The sequence below is a fragment of the Solanum stenotomum genome, chromosome 3, assembly GCF_019186545.1.
Source record: "Solanum stenotomum isolate F172 chromosome 3, ASM1918654v1, whole genome shotgun sequence".
In the NCBI taxonomy this organism is placed as follows: Eukaryota; Viridiplantae; Streptophyta; class Magnoliopsida; order Solanales; family Solanaceae; genus Solanum; species Solanum stenotomum.
In genome coordinates this window covers 8,890,503-8,911,162 of record NC_064284.1, presented here as the reverse complement: position 1 = coordinate 8,911,162, position 20,660 = coordinate 8,890,503, and the positions used below count along the sequence as shown (strand labels likewise).

General features: G+C 31.7%; 2 protein-coding genes across 2 annotated transcripts; one reads left to right on the top strand and one right to left on the bottom strand.

Moving 5' to 3' along the window:
- Positions 1-618: 618 nt before the first annotated feature.
- LOC125859281 (uncharacterized) lies at positions 619-5,267 on the bottom strand. Its single transcript, XM_049538983.1, has 7 exons — positions 4,895-5,267; positions 4,622-4,814; positions 4,163-4,272; positions 3,082-3,160; positions 2,927-2,994; positions 1,532-1,598; positions 619-1,059 (listed from the first exon to the last, which is right to left on the bottom strand). Exons 1-7 carry the CDS (start codon positions 5,129-5,131, stop codon positions 947-949), a joined length of 867 nt encoding a protein of 288 aa, XP_049394940.1. The 5' UTR covers positions 5,132-5,267; the 3' UTR covers positions 619-946.
- An 11,225-nt stretch (positions 5,268-16,492) lies between these two features.
- Positions 16,493-18,602, top strand: LOC125860292 (U-box domain-containing protein 38-like). The gene has a single exon (XM_049540218.1). It carries the CDS (start codon positions 16,690-16,692, stop codon positions 18,298-18,300), a length of 1,611 nt encoding a protein of 536 aa, XP_049396175.1. The 5' UTR covers positions 16,493-16,689; the 3' UTR covers positions 18,301-18,602.
- Positions 18,603-20,660: the final 2,058 nt, after the last annotated feature.

Below are 20,660 nucleotides of genomic sequence, written 5' to 3'. Positions count from 1 at the left end.
TGACGTGACTATACAAAACTAACCATAGGGAAAGGAAGAAAATGCAAATAACACGTCTTTTTCTCAGATTGAAAGTTGAAACCCTCTCCCATTTCAATCCACACGGCTGGGTAGGTAAACTCTTTGCCACAGTTTCAACCTTAATTATCTTATTGATGGGACATTGATATATTTGCACATACACAACGGCAGTCCCTTTTTTACACCAACCTAGCATTGTATTCACGAACAAATCAAACAAGTTTCCTCCAAGGCAACAAACAAATACCTATAGATATAATTATTCGTATTGAAAGGGCGAATAATATTTTTAATAAGCAGAATGGGCCTAGTTTTCTTAATACAAGTGGGAAAGAATGTTAGGTAAAATACATAGTTTAATTTAAGGTCAACAATATCCAAATTCCAACCACAGGTTCGCATGCCCACCAATGTGATGCAACGAAATTCTAATAAAGTACACAAATTATATCTTACCCACAGTAACACAATTCCAATGAGCCGAGACTTGTTCAATTCTTCACACAATTATAGCAGCCACATGATCAGGTAACCTACTGTGAAATATTTTGAGTCCTGAATATGTCAAACTGAAGCTATCTTCTTACATCACAAAACAAAAAGCAGCAAAAATGTATGACATTGAATCACCAACTGGAACATGGCCAGTGTTAATGCCTATATTCGGCTACAAAATAATAGAAGTATTATGTGGTTGTAATATACATTCATCTTAATGGATAGAATTTAAGCCAAATCTGTGTGGTGTACCTTCTCAAATAATGAGGTAAGCAATTCACAAAGGAACTAGTAGTACTGCTTCTAGCCATCCATGAGTATAGTGTTTCTGCATGTAAACTCAAGAGAAAGGATACTAAAATACAAACTTCCCTCTATCATACATTAACTGTACAATTGGGAGATATGGAGCATGACAACATTCCTCTCAAAGTGGAATCTTAGCTGGAGTTCCTGGATCTCGAGGATATTTCTTGGGGGTAGGTTTACCTTTCAAACAAATTATGGCAGTTCTCTGTCCATGTTTACTGTGGGAATCAACTGTATTACAAAATAAACAAACAAATGAACAAAGTGAGAAATGAGTGGACATTTTAGAATGTAGTTGCTCATCTGGAAAACTATTCAGAGCAAGTTAACCTCAGTCAAGTGTAAGACCAGGACCAATCATACTGAGACATAACAACATGATATCAGATGTCTTCATTTTCAAAGTTATAATTAAGAAGATGAGAAATTGCTCATAATTGATCCTTCAAGTAGAGAAAGTCCGACACATTGACCTCAAACTTTGAAAATGATGATTTTCAGAAACAGGAAGATTTGGATCTGGAATACCAACTATCACATGAAGTCAGACATAACTCACACAGAAACTTTATCTAGTTCTTCTATAATTTCTTTTAAGAAGCTTGTTTTATCACATAAAATTGCATGAAAATTCATAAACCTAGGAACCACTCTGAACCATGGTCACATCCTTTTGTAACTACAATGTGAAAGAGAACAATACCACAACGAATATGCAATAGAGATGCTCCCATCAGTTGTATTGCTCTCTCTGCTCTTTGCACTTCCTCCTGTCAATGAGTAGGAAAGTCAGAGAGCAGTTGCTGCAAATATATGCCAATAGTTTCTCTTCTCAAATGCAAATCATCTTATATCCTACAAATTCATTTTGGGTTACATTTCTTCAATGATACACATTGCATTTTCAGTAGATTGCCACCGCAGATCCACTCTAAGTGTTAAGGAGAAAAAATAACATTTTCGAACCCTCAAGTGTAGTGTTCTGCGTTTTGGTACATAACCATAGATTCTTGATCATTTGGTCTCTAAAATTATAGGCATTAGGCAAATTTCATCCTTTAATCTTTCTGGGGAAAAAACTGGACTTAGATGAGTGAAATATAGCATGCTGAAAATTTTGTTTATAAATGCATATGATATGATATACCACTACAATCATTCAAATTGAATGAAATCCCACTACCGAATTGCAGCAAAAACCCGTACCATGACATAATGGCTACAGACATCCATTAACTTTGTAAATTAACCAGAAACAATAGGTTCGACATATTAGGGATGGATTACGCTCAAGAGTTTTCAGAAAATATTTAACAAAATTTTCAAAATGCCTTTTAGCCAAAGAACCAAAACACAATACTCAATGTCCAAATTGCAGAACACCTCACAGTCAAGGAGCCAAAAATGTCATTTTTGCTATGGGACTGCGATATGATTCTCTAATACGATGGCAAACCCATCTAAACAACAGATATTTTTAAATGTGTGTTAGTACTAGTAGCTGGTATTAAGCAGCAGCCCTAAGTCAATTATTCTTTGGGTTAGAAAACACTGCAGCAAAAGGCTCATTTAAGGCCTAAAATCTTGACTTCGTGAGCCTGTAATGCAAGAATATTAATTTCTGAACTAGCACAATAATTAATGTTTACCTGCTTCTTTTTTCTGTTAACCAGTAAATGTTACATGCCTTGGGTTTCAACTTTCAAGGAAGACAAAGTAAACAAGGACTATAAAGAGTGTAGAGCATTTAAACACAACGAAACATGGAAAGATATCAAAAGACCCTCCACTAAAAAAAAAAGCAACTTTAAATCACATACAAGACTTGCAGAAATTTTTTATATCGGGAGAATAGAATGAAGAAGGAGATGAACAAAGATGCAATCATACGTTCTCAATAGCACCAAAGGGTGTGGCTTACTAGTCAACAAAGTGGGAGGAGAACCATGAGGTATCAAGTTTGAATCCAACAACACATTATTATTATTTTTGGTAAAGGAATCCAACAACACATTATTTAACTAGAGCTAAGCCTTCTGCTCATCTGTCTCAGACAAAGTTACTAAAACTATTACTATAAATCATAAGAGAAACAAACCTGAGGATCATGACCTTTCGCAGCTACAAAGATACCACCAGTTCGGACTAGAGGAAGGCAATACTCAGCTGCAAAATGACAGAAACAGATAACCATCTCAAGGATTATTAAAGAACATAAAACACAGAGGAAGAAACAAATATGTATCCGTTTACCTAAAATTCTCATTTCTGCAACTGCTCGGGCAACTGCAACATCAAAAGACTCTCTGAAGCTGACATCTTGCCCTAGCTTCTGTCCTATTCCAAAGTTCAGAATGTGCATCATGATTCATGTCCACAAGTTGAGTGAATATTTAAAAAACGTACTACCTGAAGACAATCTAAAAGATGATACTAGTTTATAATAGGAGGAACAACGGGCATCAAATTCCAGTAAATTTTAGTTTGTCATGCATCACAAAATCACAACATAAACTAAGGGCATGCATAACTAGCAGAAAGAGCAAGAATGTAGAACTTTCCTCCCAAGACATTGATACATTAAATATCCTACACAAGGAGATAAAACCATCAGATGTTTTCACTAAACGACAGAGCATATGGACTGAATAAAATAATGGACTCTGCTGTGATTATTTTGACATAAGGAGGCATGAAGATGATCTTCAGTTATACCAGAATTTAGCCTATTGTACTGTGCACAACCTAATTTGAGGAGAGAATTAGATCATGTGAGATCCCAACTCCTTAAGAGAAGAATACAAAAACCAATTTGGTAAATCTATTGATATTTAACAGCAGTAGATCATACATTAGTTCCTAAAGTTTAACCACTCAGATAAGCTACAGTATAAGGAAGTTAAGTCAGGGATCAGTTGCTCTCTTTTTATTTTTGAGAATGGTAAGATTTAAAGGATCGATAGCTACTGATGAGGTTGAAAAGAAAAACGATCAGGCCACCAGGGAAAATAGGAAACTACTCAATTTTGACCAAAAGTATACTTCTGTAGTTGTTTAAAACATATAAGTATTAAAGAGAAACTACAGATTGGAGTCGAAGAATGTAATGATTAAACCTAGCCCATGGAACTTAACTTCCATCTGGTTTCAGGAAAACAAAATAAATGTGACCTTGCAAGGAATACGTTCGGCTGACGTTGCAACAATGAAACTTCGAATTCAATATGGACCAAAACATCTTACACATATTGACTAAATTAAGGAAGACAATATTTTTTAACAAAATTACTAAATGAATAGTTAAAAAAACATGTATGATTCGAGTTTTACTAACCTCAGCTCTTTCTCTTTTAACTTGAACATTTGATAGACCAATCTGACTAACCACGTGCTCCAAAAAGGAACAACGCTTATTTAAAGACTCCAGAAGGGTCACTTTCCAACCTGCACATACAACTTCATTAAGGGATCATACTAAAGTCGGAAATTAAGGAAGATAGTGAAAGAAGTATGGAGAGAATAGAATGAGATGGATTTGAACAGGCAAACTTTAATGTTAATAACACTGTAAATCAATTTCTTAACAAACTACTCAACCAGTAAAAGCAGCTTGTTCCATTCAACAAAATGAAATCTCACATTTTTTAATCCATCTCTTTTTCTTTCCTTCCTTTGTTTGTTTAGTTCAAATAAGTGAATATGCAGAAATACAACATATTCTATATAGCCAATTTTCAGTTTATTTTTGAGATGTTGATACTTGACATTGTCAAGAAAAAAAGTGAATAACTACCTGGAGAAGCAATGGCCAAAATTACTCCAGGAAGCCCGGCACCACTTCCAACATCAACGAGATTGAGATTCTCAGACGAAGGTCCACAATGTGAGAGATACGAAGTCCGAATCGGTTCAATAATTGAAAGCGAGTCTTCAACGTGCCTTTCCATAACCTCGCTCTCCTCCTTTACGGCAGTCAGATTCATTTTCTGGTATAAAATACTTAATCTGAGCATACACAATTTGGTAGCACAAAAGTATACATAAAACACAAAGGATAATGGCGAACCTGGTTCCATTCAAGGAGGGAATCAATGTAGAGATGCACTTGTTCTTTTTGACGCGAATTTAGCGCTTCAAAACGGGAGGAACTGAAGACTTTTGAGCTTGCGCTGGCGGTAAACGATTTTGCGGTCAGTGAAAGCTTGGAGGATTTTGAAGCTGCAAGGTGTTTGATGAAAGTCCCAAATGAGAGTGGGGTTGTTGGCGCCAATAAATTGAATCTACGGCCTCCGCAAAGTAACATTTTCGGAGTGCTTACTTGGAGGGGCCTAGATAGGAAGCGGTTAATTCTATGCGTTTCAGCCAGATTTGGACTATATGCCAGTGAAGCTCATCTTGACTAGCAACACTGATTTCCTATCTTACCCCCTCCCGTCCTGATGTTTTAAAAAGTTGATTCGAAATTATTGCTGTTTCGAATAACTTTTTCAAAGATTTGTTCGGATGATAAATGTCTCTCACTTCTAACTCTATCTAAGTTTCAGTCATCAAAAGAGTTAAAAAAGGTAAGAGTTCTAGGAGGAGTTAAAAAAAGGTTATTTCACTCTTTTTCTCAATTTTTTCCTTAATGCATTCTTTTTTCAATGTACAATTATATCTATCCAAAAAGAAAAGAAAAAATATATATCAACGTTCCTTTTACTCCTCATGACCAAAGTAAATAAATTAGTTAATGACATTAATTAAAATATATCATGAAAATATAATTATTATTTTTTTAACATTAATTATTTATTTCTCAAAATCTAAGATTATACATCAATAGCATGGGCATTATGGTAAAAGTATTTATATTAATTATTACTATTTTTTAAGGACATGTAAAATTCAAAATGAACAAGTAAAAGTGAACGACGAGAGTAGCTTTCTTCTAATTCCATCTAATTAAAGAAAAATTACTAACTTGCCTTCATCAATGTATCTCAATGTTAATAATCAATGTCTTCACGAAAAAATTGCACAATCGAACCCTGTAGTATCATCACCAACTCATTTGCATCTAAAGCATATGGGATCTTCTCCAACCTTTTTGAACAACAATTTGTAAAGCATCAATCACTAATCGACATTGCTTCAGTAATGTTTGGCCCCATAACATGCAATAGTCTACCACTTGTGTAATATAAATATTATACTCTTTAACTTTTTAAAATTGATGTGTTTGAGCACACATAAGAAATTAAAACTCAATGATTGGTCATGTATTCATAAAAAAAAAAAAAAAAGAAGAGTTAGGCCTCCCTTGTTCTTTTAATTTTAAGATTAAGTTGTCTCAATTAAAATATATATGTGAATATAATTATTAAAATATCCATAGTACTCGATTATCGGGTTTAATTGTTTTCTGCTACAGAACAAAGAAAAACAATTTTTCTTGCACAATTTCAATTAGTTGAGTGACCTTGTGGATAATCAACTTAGCATTATTGTATCTTAAAGTTAACTTTGGTTAGACACTAAAACGATTAATAAAACATGAGCTAAAATTAGCAAAATAAATTGATGGCGATTGGTGATTACGTAATGCACTCGATTAGGAAACATGCATGATCGTACCAAAGAATTCAAAACTTTGGGTTTTCCTAAATATATCTAGTCATCTCAAAGATTAAATAATCACTCGAAGTGAATTAAATCCAATATTCATTATGTTATGAGAGTCGTACATTGAATTAGGATCAAGATTTACTTCTTTATTATCATAAACATTGTTTTAACTTCTGGACAGTTGAAATCTATGGAGTTCAAAATATTAGTAGTAAAAACAGTGGAGGATCTAAAATAGACTTCGCTAGTTACCATTTTAAGTTACAGTTTCAAGATCTACTTGTTTTGATGGTTAGCTAGTTACCTAGCTGGTGAGTGGTGAGGACTTTCCTCATCTAGAAATTTGTTAAGGGAATGTTGGTAAAGAACAATTAGTTCTATTCGGGGCGGAGTACAAGAGTTTCATTCGAACCTCTTTTTAATGAAAAATTCTATTGTATATAAAATTCTTTTGATTTCTGTATTTATTTTTTTCTACATATTTTTTAATATCTTCATAAAAATTCTGACTGTATCACCTTTTAAATGATAAAACCACAATTTTACATGAGCTACCAAATTTAAACTACTCTTTCTATTCCATATCACGTGACATAAGTTCTTCATTAGTTTCGTTCCCGTGACTAAAATACATGTTGTACTCTCCTTCTCCGATTTTTGCGATTTTAGAGTTACATCTTTTAATTTTATAGTAAATTTAGATGTCGTAAAAATTTTGAAATAAAATTTATATATTTAGAAATTATGTAAGAAATATCATAAGTCATATAATTAACAATTCAATGTATTTTAAAGGTATATGAACAAATCTTATCGTTTATTATAAATTAATAAGACGCAAACAAATTAATTAGTACAAATCATGGTCCCTATTGGCGCTTTTCCACCGTTAAGATAATCTGAAGAAAACGATCGGACAGGAATGCATAGCAGGAACTTGCAAAGCCAAAACAAGAGAAAAGAAAAACATGATTAGTGATCAAAGAAAAATTAATTGTTTGATTCTCAAAATTCAAACACGGTGATCGGAGCGAGTAACATATTTAGGAGCTGCTTATTCCTTGCTGTTTTTGAAAGAAAAAAAAGAAGTTCAAAGCAATGTTTGATATACATTAGATTGATTTGTTTTTGAATTTTTTAAAAACATTAGATCAGTTTTTCAAGAGATCTTTTCCTTTCACAATTTTTTTTTTTAAAAGTTAAACGGATGTCCAAACATAATTCAACTAATTTCCAGCCATATACTTTTTGCAATTTAATTTCAAATATCACATTTTTTATGTCCAAAATTACAAATATAATTTCAGAAGTCTTAGTTTCTGTTTGATCATAGATTTTAAAGTTGGAATTTGAAATTTGAGTCTTTAAGGTTGTGATATTTGAAACTTGAAGTTGTTTGAACATGTATTTTATTTGAATTTTTTCTATTTTAAAAACTAAGTGAAAATGAAATCTCTCTAAAAAAATTGGTCTAGACACGTTTTTGGAACTTGACAAAAAAATTTGAAGATAGGTTCTCAAAATCTATGATCAAACAGATGTTTTGAAGATATATTTTTAAAATTTGATCCAAAATCTATGATCAAACGCTAACTTATATATAGTCTCAATAAAACTATGACATCTTTAAAGTTACTTGTCTAAAAAAACTCCTTAGTACCCTCTTGTGGGAAGAAAGAAAAGGAGAAAAGATAAGAATAAGAATAGAAAGTTATAGTAGTATAGTACTGAATATTCAGATAAAAGAAACAAATATTCTCTACCAATCTCTGTCCATGAAAAGGAAAACTCATTTTTTTTGAAGGGATGAGAGAATATAGACAGTGAAATTAACAGTTAACATAAAGCCATGCTAACGCCACATATACAGTACAAAACAGTACGTATATTGATAAACCTTTTCTAGTTTTACCATATGAAAACATGTAATATATTTAATTTTAATTACTAGTGTCATAGTTTCTCAAATCTCAAACAGATCGAAACGAATAAAAGAAGGGACTTTAATTTTTACATGTTAAAAGTTACACTGAAACCCTAATTAGTAGCATGGCAACTAGATCCGTGGGTTGCTCAGATAGTAAGCATAAGTAATTTTTCAAAGTCAGAGAAAGAGGATTTTTATTAATTACTAGGTTTAATGAAACAACAAGATACTCATCATGAATTATGTTTTTGCTCTCAATCTAGCAAATCCAAAAATAAGAATAACAAAAGAAATTTTTGGAAAGAAAATAAAAAGGAATACTAATAAATTGCTTAAAATTAAAGAGTTGAAGGAACACACATATGTTATCAATCGGACCATGATGCTTGATTCCCCATAAATACAAAGAGCTATTTTTGGAGAAGATTTAATTAGAGTACTTAATTAGGGTTTTCCAACTAGGAAAGTAGTAGTACTCTTGTTCATTGTCAACTTCAACTACATCTTCATCTTCATCTTTGTCTTCGTCTTCGTCTTGTAATATTGTTGATGAAATGAAATGATCATGGTGATGAGGTTGGTGAATGATAAAGAAAGAGTAGCAATGATGGTGGGGAAGAGTCAGAAGAGAGAGCAAGCTGGAATAATAAGACATTATGATTGCTCTTTATGTTGTTGCCTGCCTTTCTAAGCATGATGAAGAGAATTCCAATGTATTATTAATAATATATACTCCCTTCTCTTTCAAACCTAGCTACTACCTCCCTCCGCTTCAATTTATATGACATATATAACTTAGTTTTTAATATTTGGGATAGTGAAAATATATACCTAACAGTGGTAAGGTCTGTGTATACTTTATCCTTCCTAAACTTCATTTTATGGGATTTCTCTTGTATGATGTTGTTGTGGTTTTAAATAAGTCATAGTATTTGTGTGGCCATTAAAAAAAACTCATTAAGAATAAAATGAAAAATTAAATTATTTTCATAGTAGAAATTTATTTTTTTATTTATAACAAGAAAGTAATGTTATTCTTTTTCATATATAAACTCTCACCATGCATTGATCATTATTAATTAGAAATTTCAAACTCAAATTTTAGAAATTAAATATGGTGTGAGTAGATTTAGTTGATGCAAATTAATCCAACTTTAGCAAAAACATAAAAACAAAACCCAAGTGGTGGAGGTCCCTCTTTCTCAAAAATAGAAAATAATCAGAGTGCACATGCATGGTACTAGCCAACTCTTTATGTATTTTGACCCTAGCCAGACATTATACCATCAACAGATGTAACATCTCTATGTAATTATTCCTTAGAAGTTGCAGGCTTGCAGCACAAGGACACATTTATTCACAGGGGAATCAAACAAATGCTCATATATATACCAGGTAAATGGTACAGTTGAATTTGTAATGAGATCAAAAACACGTATTTTGATTTAACGTCGTTAAATTCATTTATTAGCAGTTAAATATGATTGTGAATATATGTAAAATAAAATAAGACGAAAATATTTAAGTAAGTGAAGAGAATCGTATGTGTTTTGGCCTTCAATGATGAATATTATTATGTTCGAGTGATCTTAGCTTCAGATTCGGAATTATTATAATAACCAAATGCTGTATAAAGTAAAGATTTAGAATTTTTTAAAATATGAATAACTTGGAGCAAAAGAATTTAAGTATATAGCTATTTATGTATTGTTTGTATTAGATGTCTCATAATTGTGTAAAAACTATTTATAGCCTATAGGTTACGAAGGTAAAACATTAATCGATAAAAATGCTCCACTCAAGTCTTAAAAAAATATTGTCGTTCATGTAGAAATGTGTTAATAATGCAAACTAATATTTTTTATTGTGGGTAGGATATTATACGATCATAACTATTCATAAGTGCACAAGCTACATTTAGCCCAATTTTACACTCTACTTATTTGACTGTTGCACAAGCCAAGTAGCACAAGGTACAACACACACTACTATGTCAACCCTTTGAATTTGTGTTTTCCCAGGTAAATTAAATACTAATAGTCTTATTTTATTTTTATTTTTAGAAAGAAAAAACATAATTGGATGTTGAATATGAGTAGATATGTATATAGCTGGGTAAATATCAAAAGGCTATTTCTATTTTTGAAAAGATAATAGTAATTATTTTATTATTTATGTATAATATATGATAGGCAACACAGAAAAAGGCTGTTTCTGGACTGTATATGAATATGCTCTAATACTAACTTTATTGGGTTTTGATAAAGATTTTAGCATTTCGAATAATAAAGAATAAGAAAGGAATCATTGAACTTCGTAATAACAGAAATAAGAGAATCAATGGATTTATTTATTAATTTAATTGCATCTGCCTGTGACTTGTGACAGATTAAGCATTTCCACAAGTAGAACGTACGTTTTTTTCATTTTTACCCAATAAATTATTCAAAGAGTACTAGGGAAAATAGTCACACTCTTATTATACTTGCCAATTTAATGGTATCAAAGCGTTCACTCAATCTTCATATATGAAAATTCTAAACAAGATTTCGGAATTTGAAATGAATCTAAGTGAAGGTTTTTTTTTCAGGGCGCACGAAATAGTTCATTAAAGATAACATGAGAGGATAAAGATAAAAATTTCACTACAAAAAGCGGGGAATGAGCGATAATTAATGACTAGGGAAGAGCGTGAATACAATGAGAGTGGCTCTAGTAATGTACAAGATGACGGAGGTGAGATTGAGATAATTTAGACTTGTAAAGAGCAAATGCACAGAGGTCGTCCTAGTAAAGAGGTGCAAGAGGCTCGATATCGTGATTATTTTTAGGACAAGTAGAGGTAGGCCGAAGAAGTAATGCAGATCAAGAAATGATTAGACATGATTTGGCACACCCACAAGACATGACCATATATATAAAATGATATAGAGGTCAAGGATTAAGGTAGAAGATTAGTAGGTAATTTTGCGTTGTCGAATTTCCCTTCTCGATAAGACAATAGAATAAGACTTGTGGCTGGTGAAAAAAAAAAACTTGTGTTTTGACCGTGATAAAGTTAGCTCTACTTTAGCCAGCCATCTTTTATTCCACTTTCTTGTACCTTTACAGTGAATTATTTTTGTGGCAAACATGTTCGAACCACGGGAGATGAAGCATATTTTTCTTTTGCAGATTCCAATCTTGTTTTTTATACAAATATACTTATCCCTGCCAACACAAGTTCTTTCTATATTATACATATTATAACTGTTAAATGATCATATATTATAATCATATATACCCCTAACATTTCTATATTATATATATTAATATTATAACTCTTCGACTATTTCTTACTATTTTTACTTCATTTTAAGTCATATCAACTGAAAAAGTGGAAAGTATCGTTATAGAGACTACCAAAAAAAATTGTTAGGCCTCACTTTCCTCACCATTCTCTCTCAGACCCTATACATTACTTCATCCATGAAATGAATTCATAGATGATCCATTGACAAGTGTAGTTCGATGTGTAACTACATTATTGTACTTGAATTCGATAACACAGGGTAAAATCAGGGGTCGTTTGATACAAACATTGATAACACAATAATTAGTAATGCAGGGATTAGTAGTGTAGGTATTATTTTTTATCAACTGTTTGGTCATTGCTTCCCACTTAATCTTGTTTTGATTTAAAACTCTACAAAAAAATTCTTTCCTATTATACCCTTGTGTTATTATGGGATTGTTTATTTCATGTAATTGAGTCAAGGTAGATAACCACCGGACAATATTATTTTTTTGTAGGATTTTCTAATTCATTTAACTCGTTAAGTTAAATACACACACACATATATATATAATTTTGAGGTATTATGTACCACTAAGGAGATCCTTGATGACATGGTGTATTTCTAGTTTTTTTATTGGTCAAATATATCTTAAACTTAACATAAATTTACAACTACTTATATTGTTTTATAGCTAAAGCTTATTTTAAAAAAATAGTTTAAGTGGTTAATCGACGAGCTACATTGAATAAAAAAATATATATATATATTAGTGAAATCATTAAAATACACTAAACGAATTTAGAGAATTAAAAAGAACATTTATAAAATAAAGTAAAGTAACCAAACAATGTATTAGATGGACTAAATTTTAATCTATGGACTAATCTATTTAATACCGCCTACCAACGAGTCCTCAAAGGTTAATATGAATGGCATATTCCTAATTAAAGTCAAAATGATGTTGAATGGAAAATGGGCTAATAAACTTGTCTCTTACATAGCACTGAGTGCGCTGATGTATATTAAACTTGCTCAATCTAAATTACAATTGAGAATTGAATCGTAAATAATGTTAATGGAGAAATCTTAGAATATCAGAAGAAGAAAGTAACTAGAACGAAATGAGATACTAGAACATAGAAGTGAGATGAGAGGATATATAACATACTAAGAATTCATATTAATGTATCCAAAAAAGAGGATGATGGGAGCAAAAGAAGGAATTTTTGATATTTTAAAAAATAATAGAGAAAATAAAAAAATATGATAATAAATAATGTGTAGTTAGGTAATTTTTCTTTCAAAATGGGCTATATGTGCACTTGCCCAGTAACTTTTAACCAACAAAGCCCACCAATGTTTTATTCCAGAAAGTTAGCATGTTAAAAAAGGTCCAAATTGTTTGTACATCTCTTATAAGTTAACTACAAGGACATGTGAGTCTAGACTCCTAAGTTCGACTAAAAAACAAGAAAATGTAAGAAATTAGTCCTATTGTTATATTATAATAATAAGTTATCAGAAAAAGAGTACATATATTATAATCCAAACAAAGAATAGTTATTATCTCAAAATAGTAGTTTAGCTCTCTTCGATCTTGGAGAGTAACAGCTAACACACTTCATAAAAGTTGTATTATTCGATCTGATGGCTGACACAGTATGTATTTTCTCCTTAATAATGTATTAACCCATACTTGGAAATCATTAGCACTCTAAACATATCAATTTAATTGCTTTAAAGAACATTAAACTTTTCTGTAAAATAACTCTTGTCTGAATTTTTTCTCAAATCTGCATGCATTCTATCCCCTCAGATTTTATTTATGAAATTACTTTGAATTTATTTGTGTTGTATCCATTGTTTGAATTTTCTTAATTATCACAGTAAAATATTATTCTAAAATACATATAATATAATATAACATTGAAAATTATTTATTATAATAAAATATAGGGCTTAAGTCATTCAGAGCCACTCAAAGTTGTTCGGATATTTCACTTAAACACCTCTACTAGAATATGTACCTATTGAACACTTATACTATTCAAAACTAGTACCTATTAAACATATTTCGCTGATGTGGCATGGGAAGTGCAGTACACAGACATTCAGAGCGTGAGAGACCATTTTTTGCTTTTTTTTATATCTCTTTCTTCTTCTTTCTTCCTTAATTAAACGTAACTACTTCCACCCACCATCTCCGCCATTTTTACCGATATTGCTGCCACCATCCATCCTTCTCTTTCTCTCTTATCGTCAACCACCTCATTCTCTCCTTCACCACTACCATATTCATCTGGAAAGCACCCCTACCATTTTCAAGAATTAAAAATTTCAACCTGAAATTGAGTTTTCTTCGGTACCAAGCACACAAACGAGATAAAAAGGAGCAAATGAAAGTGAGTTAAGCTAATGTAATTTCGAAATTCCTTTTTCAGAAATAAGTATTTTTTTCTTCTGAAAACAACTTAATTTCTTCATTAACGGTTTAATTTCTTTTCTTAAAAAAGACGAGCAAAGGGATGAAAATGAAGAAATTGAAGAAGCGTTGATTTCAAACAAATAATTTCAGAAATTCTTTTGTAGAGTTGAAAAATTTCTTCACTGAAACATATCAATTTCACCTTTAATGGTTTCTTTGAACTGTCTTTACAAACTGAGAAGATTAAAAGGATAAAAATGAAGAAATCGAACAAGGATATGTAGTTTGCTATTTCAATTTTTTTTTCTTTAAAATCAAATATGGAAAAGGAAAAAGTTGAACGAAGAGACCTGGTGCCTCAAAGGTCTATGGGTGGACAAAGACCTTCTTTTCCTTTTCTTGTTTTTTTAAAAAAATTATAATTTTTAATAAATATTTTGGCTCAAAATGCCATATGTACGTTATTCATTCGTCAAATTGTCACATCAGCGCGAGTGTATTACACACCTCTTATACTTGTAGTTATTTGTTAAAAAAGTGTTCAAATGGTTCAAATCCGAGCTAGTGTAGGTGTTCAATAGGTATAAGGTTAGATTGAGGTGTCTAAGTGAAATATGCGGACAACTATGAGTAGTTGTGGATGACTTAAGCCTAAAATATAGTTATTATAGTGGATAAGTACCATAGAAAGTTTAAATTTATTTAAGGATATGCGATATGGTTGATCCATTTGGAGGGAAAAAGGAAAAGCATACGTCCTTCAGCTGCGGGACACCAATTATTGGATCACAGGAATTGGCAATGCTAATTGGATAAAACTTGCCAATTACCACTTAGCCCTTCAACTTTTCTGAATATGCAATCTTAAACCACGTGTATTCTTTTAAGTTTTTTATGTGTTCTTTAATTAAGGGTAGATAAATAGATATTTAAATTTATATAAAGTTAAATAAATAGACACATATGTTCTATATGATATAATACACATAGTACATCACACCACATATGATGACACATATGTTGAGTTGTTCAACTTTATACAAATTTAAACTTTATTAGTGTTCACCAAAATTTGAAGGATAAAAATATCAATTGAGACTTCGTTAAATAATATATTCAAGGCATCTCCAACCCTACACTCTATTTTACTCTTCAAATATAGAGTTTTCTATTTTTTCAGATAACCAACTCCAATTTAATTTTTAATTTCACTCTCTAAAAAAGAATCTTCTTCTCTCTCCTCTATATTAGATTATTATTTCTATTTTTATTTCATTTTCTTATTTCATAATATAAATTCGTTCTTTCTTTTTTCAAAATAATCACCCTATATAATTTTCATCTAATATAAAATTATTATTTTATAAAAATTCTTTATTTAGTATAAAATTATATTTTATTCTAAATTTTAAAGAGCAACTATGAAAAATTAAAAAAAGAAATCAACAAGCACAACTACAATCACAAACACAACAATTCTCTAGACCATACACTATCTTTTTTTCGAATATTGTTAAATCTGAAAACGACCTACCGGATTACTAAATTATTGTTATAATTTTTAAAATCATCATGCTATGTATTGTATTGTTATCTTGTATATAAATTATTATGTCATGTATTGTATTTTTAAATTAAAATTTTCATTTTATCATTTAAATTTTGTGCAGTCTTCATAGTGAGAATCAATAATAATATCAAATTATTTCGTAAAGTGACGAAAATTGAAAAATATATATTTAAAATATTGTTAATTCGGGATGAAAGTAGTATATACTAAATATAATACATTTTTTAAAAATGTTATATTATATTTAAAAAGAATTACAAATAGTAGAAATTTAATTAATAGTCTTATATAAAAAATAATATGTTAGTTACAAATAGTAAAAATAATATTAAAATAATAAAAAGGTGAAATAGAGAGGTGAATAGTAGTTCTCCAGATTTGGAGAGCTACTATTCACCTCTTTATAAATAAAGAATAGAGAGCTTTTTAGAGAGTGGTTGGAGATCCAATTCTCTATTTTACTTTTCAAATATAGAGAATAAAGAGTAAAATAGAGTAGGATTGGAGATGGTCTCGCAACATGTGGTATCTCTTATTTCTTTCATCAATTCAACTTTACACTTGGGAGGATATTTATATCCAATTCAAAATTTAATAATATTAGAAATGTTTTAATTTATATATATTGACATGTAAAATATTTTTGTTTCTTATACTATCATTAATAATTATATAGAATTTAACTTGTGATCTAGAAGCATTAAGAATGAATCAAAGAGTACTAGTGGTGGAAAGCTACCAAAATAAAAAGATGAGCGGTAAAAGGACATGAAATGGCACAAGTGAGCTGTCAATGTTAGACCAAATCTTAAGTGGTAACTTAAGTAAATAACCAAAGAAGCAAGCCCTTAAAACTAAAGCATAGAATACCAAACCATTCTTTGAGACTCAGTTTGTTTATCATCTGTCCTACTGAAATCTGACTCTCTCATCACACTGAATCTCTTTCAAAAACATGAATCTCCGACTTTTTCTCTTTTCTTTCATCATCATCATCCTTACCTAAATAAAATCCATTTTACAGCAAAACTTATCTGTGTTTCGCTTCGCCACCATGTATTCCCCTTTCAGAAAAGCTAATGGGGAAACAGGTAGACATGGCAGAAGCAAATCCGTGTGGAATATCTTTGTTTACAGGTCATCGTCTTCTAAATTTGATAAAAGGGATCCTCCAAAAGAACTCATCTGTCCCATTTATGGGTGTTTGATGTTTGATCCAGTTGTGGTGTCTACTGGCCAGAGTTTTGAGCGGACTTCTGTTCAAGTTTGTAAGGATTTGGGGTTTAAACCCCAACTTCCAAACGGGTTAAACCCGGATTTCACTAACGTGATACCGAATTTAGCTTTGAGGACGACGATTCTCACCTGGTGTGAAAAGTCAGGGGCGGAGAAGCCGCACCAGCCGGATTATTACGCTGTTGAGTCTGTTGTTCGTGCTTCGATGGCTTCGACTTCTTCTTCTTCGATCTCTAGAGAGGATTCTAGAATACGGAGAGAAGATACTGGAATACGGGTGTCAGAGAGGGATTTGTTCAAGGGGGTAACGGAGAATCCACCTATGCTTCTCTCTCACGCCGCATCGGAAATGAAATCGAGGAATAATCATTTCTGCTCTTCTTCGAGCTCTGAAGAATCTGTCATCGCTAACAACTCTCCGCTACTCCCTTTTAAGACTCGTCTCTCCAGCTACTCCTCTTCGTCGTCGCAATCGACTTCGTCGGAGATAATCTCCGGTGAAGTCCCGTCGTCTGCTTCCACGTCATCGGAAGATGATTATTACGTTGTTCAATTTAAGAAATTGGACGTTTATGAACAGGAACAAGCTGTAATTTCACTTAGAAAAAGTACCAGAACCGATGAGGAAGCTAGGGTTTCACTGTGCACGCCGCGGCTTTTATCGGCTCTCAAGCCTTTACTGGTCTCGAGGTACGCCGGTGTTCAGCCGAACGCCGTCGCCGCATTGGTCAACCTCTCGTTGGCAGAAATCAACAAAGTGAAAATTGTTCGAGCCGGAATTACCTCTCTGCTAATTGATCTTCTCAAAGGCGGCTCGGAGGAGACCAAAGAGCACGCAGCCGGCGCCATATTCAGCTTAGCGCTGGAAGATGACAACAAGACAGCAATTGGAGTATTAGGCGCATTGCAGCCGCTTTTACATGCTCTGAGGTCCGGGACAGAGCGGACTCGTCACGACTCCGCATTAGCCCTTTATCATTTGACCTTAGTGCAGAGTAACCGAGTTAAGCTCATTAAACTCGGAGCTGCAAATACACTACTGGGATTGCTCAAAGCCAGCGATATAGCGGGTAAAGTAATGCTGGTTGTGTGCAATTTGGCAGTGTGTCAAGAGGGGAAATCAGCATTGCTGGACGCCAATGCAGTGGATGTACTGTTGGGGATACTGAGAAATTGGAATAAATTGGATGAGTCGACTCGGGAGAATTCCGTGGCAGCTCTATACTCACTGAGTCAGGGGAGTTTGAGGTTCAAGAGTATGGCGAAAGAGGCGAAGGCGGGTGAAGTATTGCAAGTGGTGGTGGAGCGAGGAAGCGGACGGGCGAGGGAGAAGGCAAAGAAGATGTTGATCGCTATGCAAAGAAGGGTAAAGGAGGAGTATGACGATGAAGAAGAGGAGGTAAACTGGGAAGGAATACTTGAAGCATGAGTTAGTCAAACTTGGTACTGAGTTCAACTCAACCGAGTTCTGAATTTTGGATTGAGTAGTAAAAAGTGTAATTATCAATTATTTGGGGTTTTGGGACTGTTTATCATGTTCATGGTTATAATTAACTTGTTTGATTTGCTGAATTGGGTCCTAACCTTCTTTTCTTTGTTCTAGGTTTGGTTGTTAGTTACTTAAGAATGTAATTTGGACTACAATTGTGATTATTGTGTATATAATTAGGATTTAAGGAGTGAAAATGCAATTTTGGTTTAAAGTTTTGTATTTAGTTGAACAGCAGCAATGAAAGACGACTTGATTAGGACTTTGGTACCAAGTTGCCATGTTAGAAGGAATCAAGAAATGTTTGTGTTTGACAATGTCAGTAAGTTACTAACTAAATAAAGAATGACCAAGTTGACTGTACTTTTCTGCCAAACCAAGCTGTGCGGATTATAATGAAACTTTTTTGGTACTATGTAATTATTATGATTTTTAATTATAGCTTCAACTAGGTTGGACTTTTTATGATTTTTTTTTTAGTGGGACATAAGTTTGCCTACCACTTATAATCTAGTGTTTTGTGGACGTAATTCTCCCTATTATCCAAATAGAAAAAAGTGTTTGATTTGGATGATAGATCTGTTTTCGGAGTCCTCACCTAAAAGTATATGCTAAATTGCAAGGACCATTAAATTTTGTCGTCTTTGTCGCTTCTTTGGACTTAACTATCAAGATTATGTTTGGAAAATTGCCATAAGATATAGGGTCTGTTTGGAAAGTCACTTGCTAATTGGAATTGGTGTAATTACTAGGGTAGTAATTATCAGCCTAGTAATTACATTGACCTATTTGGATGTCACAGTATAATTACACATGTTCTGTTTGGGTGCACAATTGCAATTATAAAATTCTAATAAATTTTAAAAATAAAAATTAATTATTTAAAATTTATACTAGACAAATAAGAAACTTTATAAATGACATTAAATTAAATATTTAAGATATATATTCTTTTTTGAAAATATATTAATTAATAAACATATTTTCTGTAACTAATATTATGAAAAAATAATTGATTTATTTTTTTTCAAATTAATATATTTCAATTGAATTGATCATAACAACTAAAAGTATGAAGTTTCTACGAATATCGTGAAATGCATGTTTGATAAAAAGAATAATATATAAATAAAATGTCATAAATTATTAAATGTTTGACAAAAATATAATCTATCAAGTCTAATTAAAAATGACGTGCAATGTAAATTCAATATTACTAAAACAAATGAAATTGAAAATATAACATAAGTTATAAATTCAAAACAAAAAATTTAACATAATACTCTTATAACAAATTTCAACATAGCAATAAATATGATTTATTTTTATTTTTTCTTAATAAAGAAAACGTAAGTCTATAACTTACTTAACAATAAATTCTATTTTAATTTAAAAATTAGAATACTAATAAAATTATGCTAATGAGAAAATAAGCATTGCATAAAGAAATAGATAATACGAGAAAATTACATAGAATCACGTAAAGTAAGGTTGAGAATAAGAAGAAAATAAAATATAATAATATAAAATAAAATAAAAACTTTACAATTTTTTAGAATAATAAAAATAAAAAAAAGAACTTAAATAATAGAAGTAAAAAAAATCAAAACAAAAAAAAAGATAGAAAAAAAAAGAAATTAAAAGTAATCAGATGGTAATTACCCTATGTAATTACCAACAATTCACAGTCTCTGCCTGTGAATTGTAGAGTGTAATTATTTCATCTCAGTTACACCAGTTACCTGTTGACTAAGTAATTACTTGTCTTTTCAAACAGAACAAGACAATATAATTACACCAAATTTAATTACCAGGGTGTCCTTTCAAACAGGCCATATTGTTTCTTTATTTGCTTAAGCAAGATTGTGCTAAATTGATGAACAATTTGTTACATTGTAGCTGAAAAAGATATTGGCCACCCTTTAAATGAATTTTACCAAGTCAGTATTGTACCGGGTGAAAATTAGCTTTCTCACGTGACTAACATTCATTAGTTTTGTCACTTTAAATCTTGAATAGAGCTTTCTTATTGGTTGATGTTTCCTTGTAAGGACATTCTAATTTTAAACATTAAAAGAATGCCATATTTACATTCTTGACCTCCAAAATTCCATTGAAGTCTTTATCCTATAGCTTTTATTATTGAAAATCATTATTGGATCTGGTATTGCTTACAAAGACGCTTACACAAACTAACTGAAAGCCCTATCTAAGAAAGTGGCTACTAGCTCAAGTGCTGATGAAAACCTCGCTTTTTAGCGATAGAAGGGTTTTCCAACTAAGCCTAAGACTCAATGTTC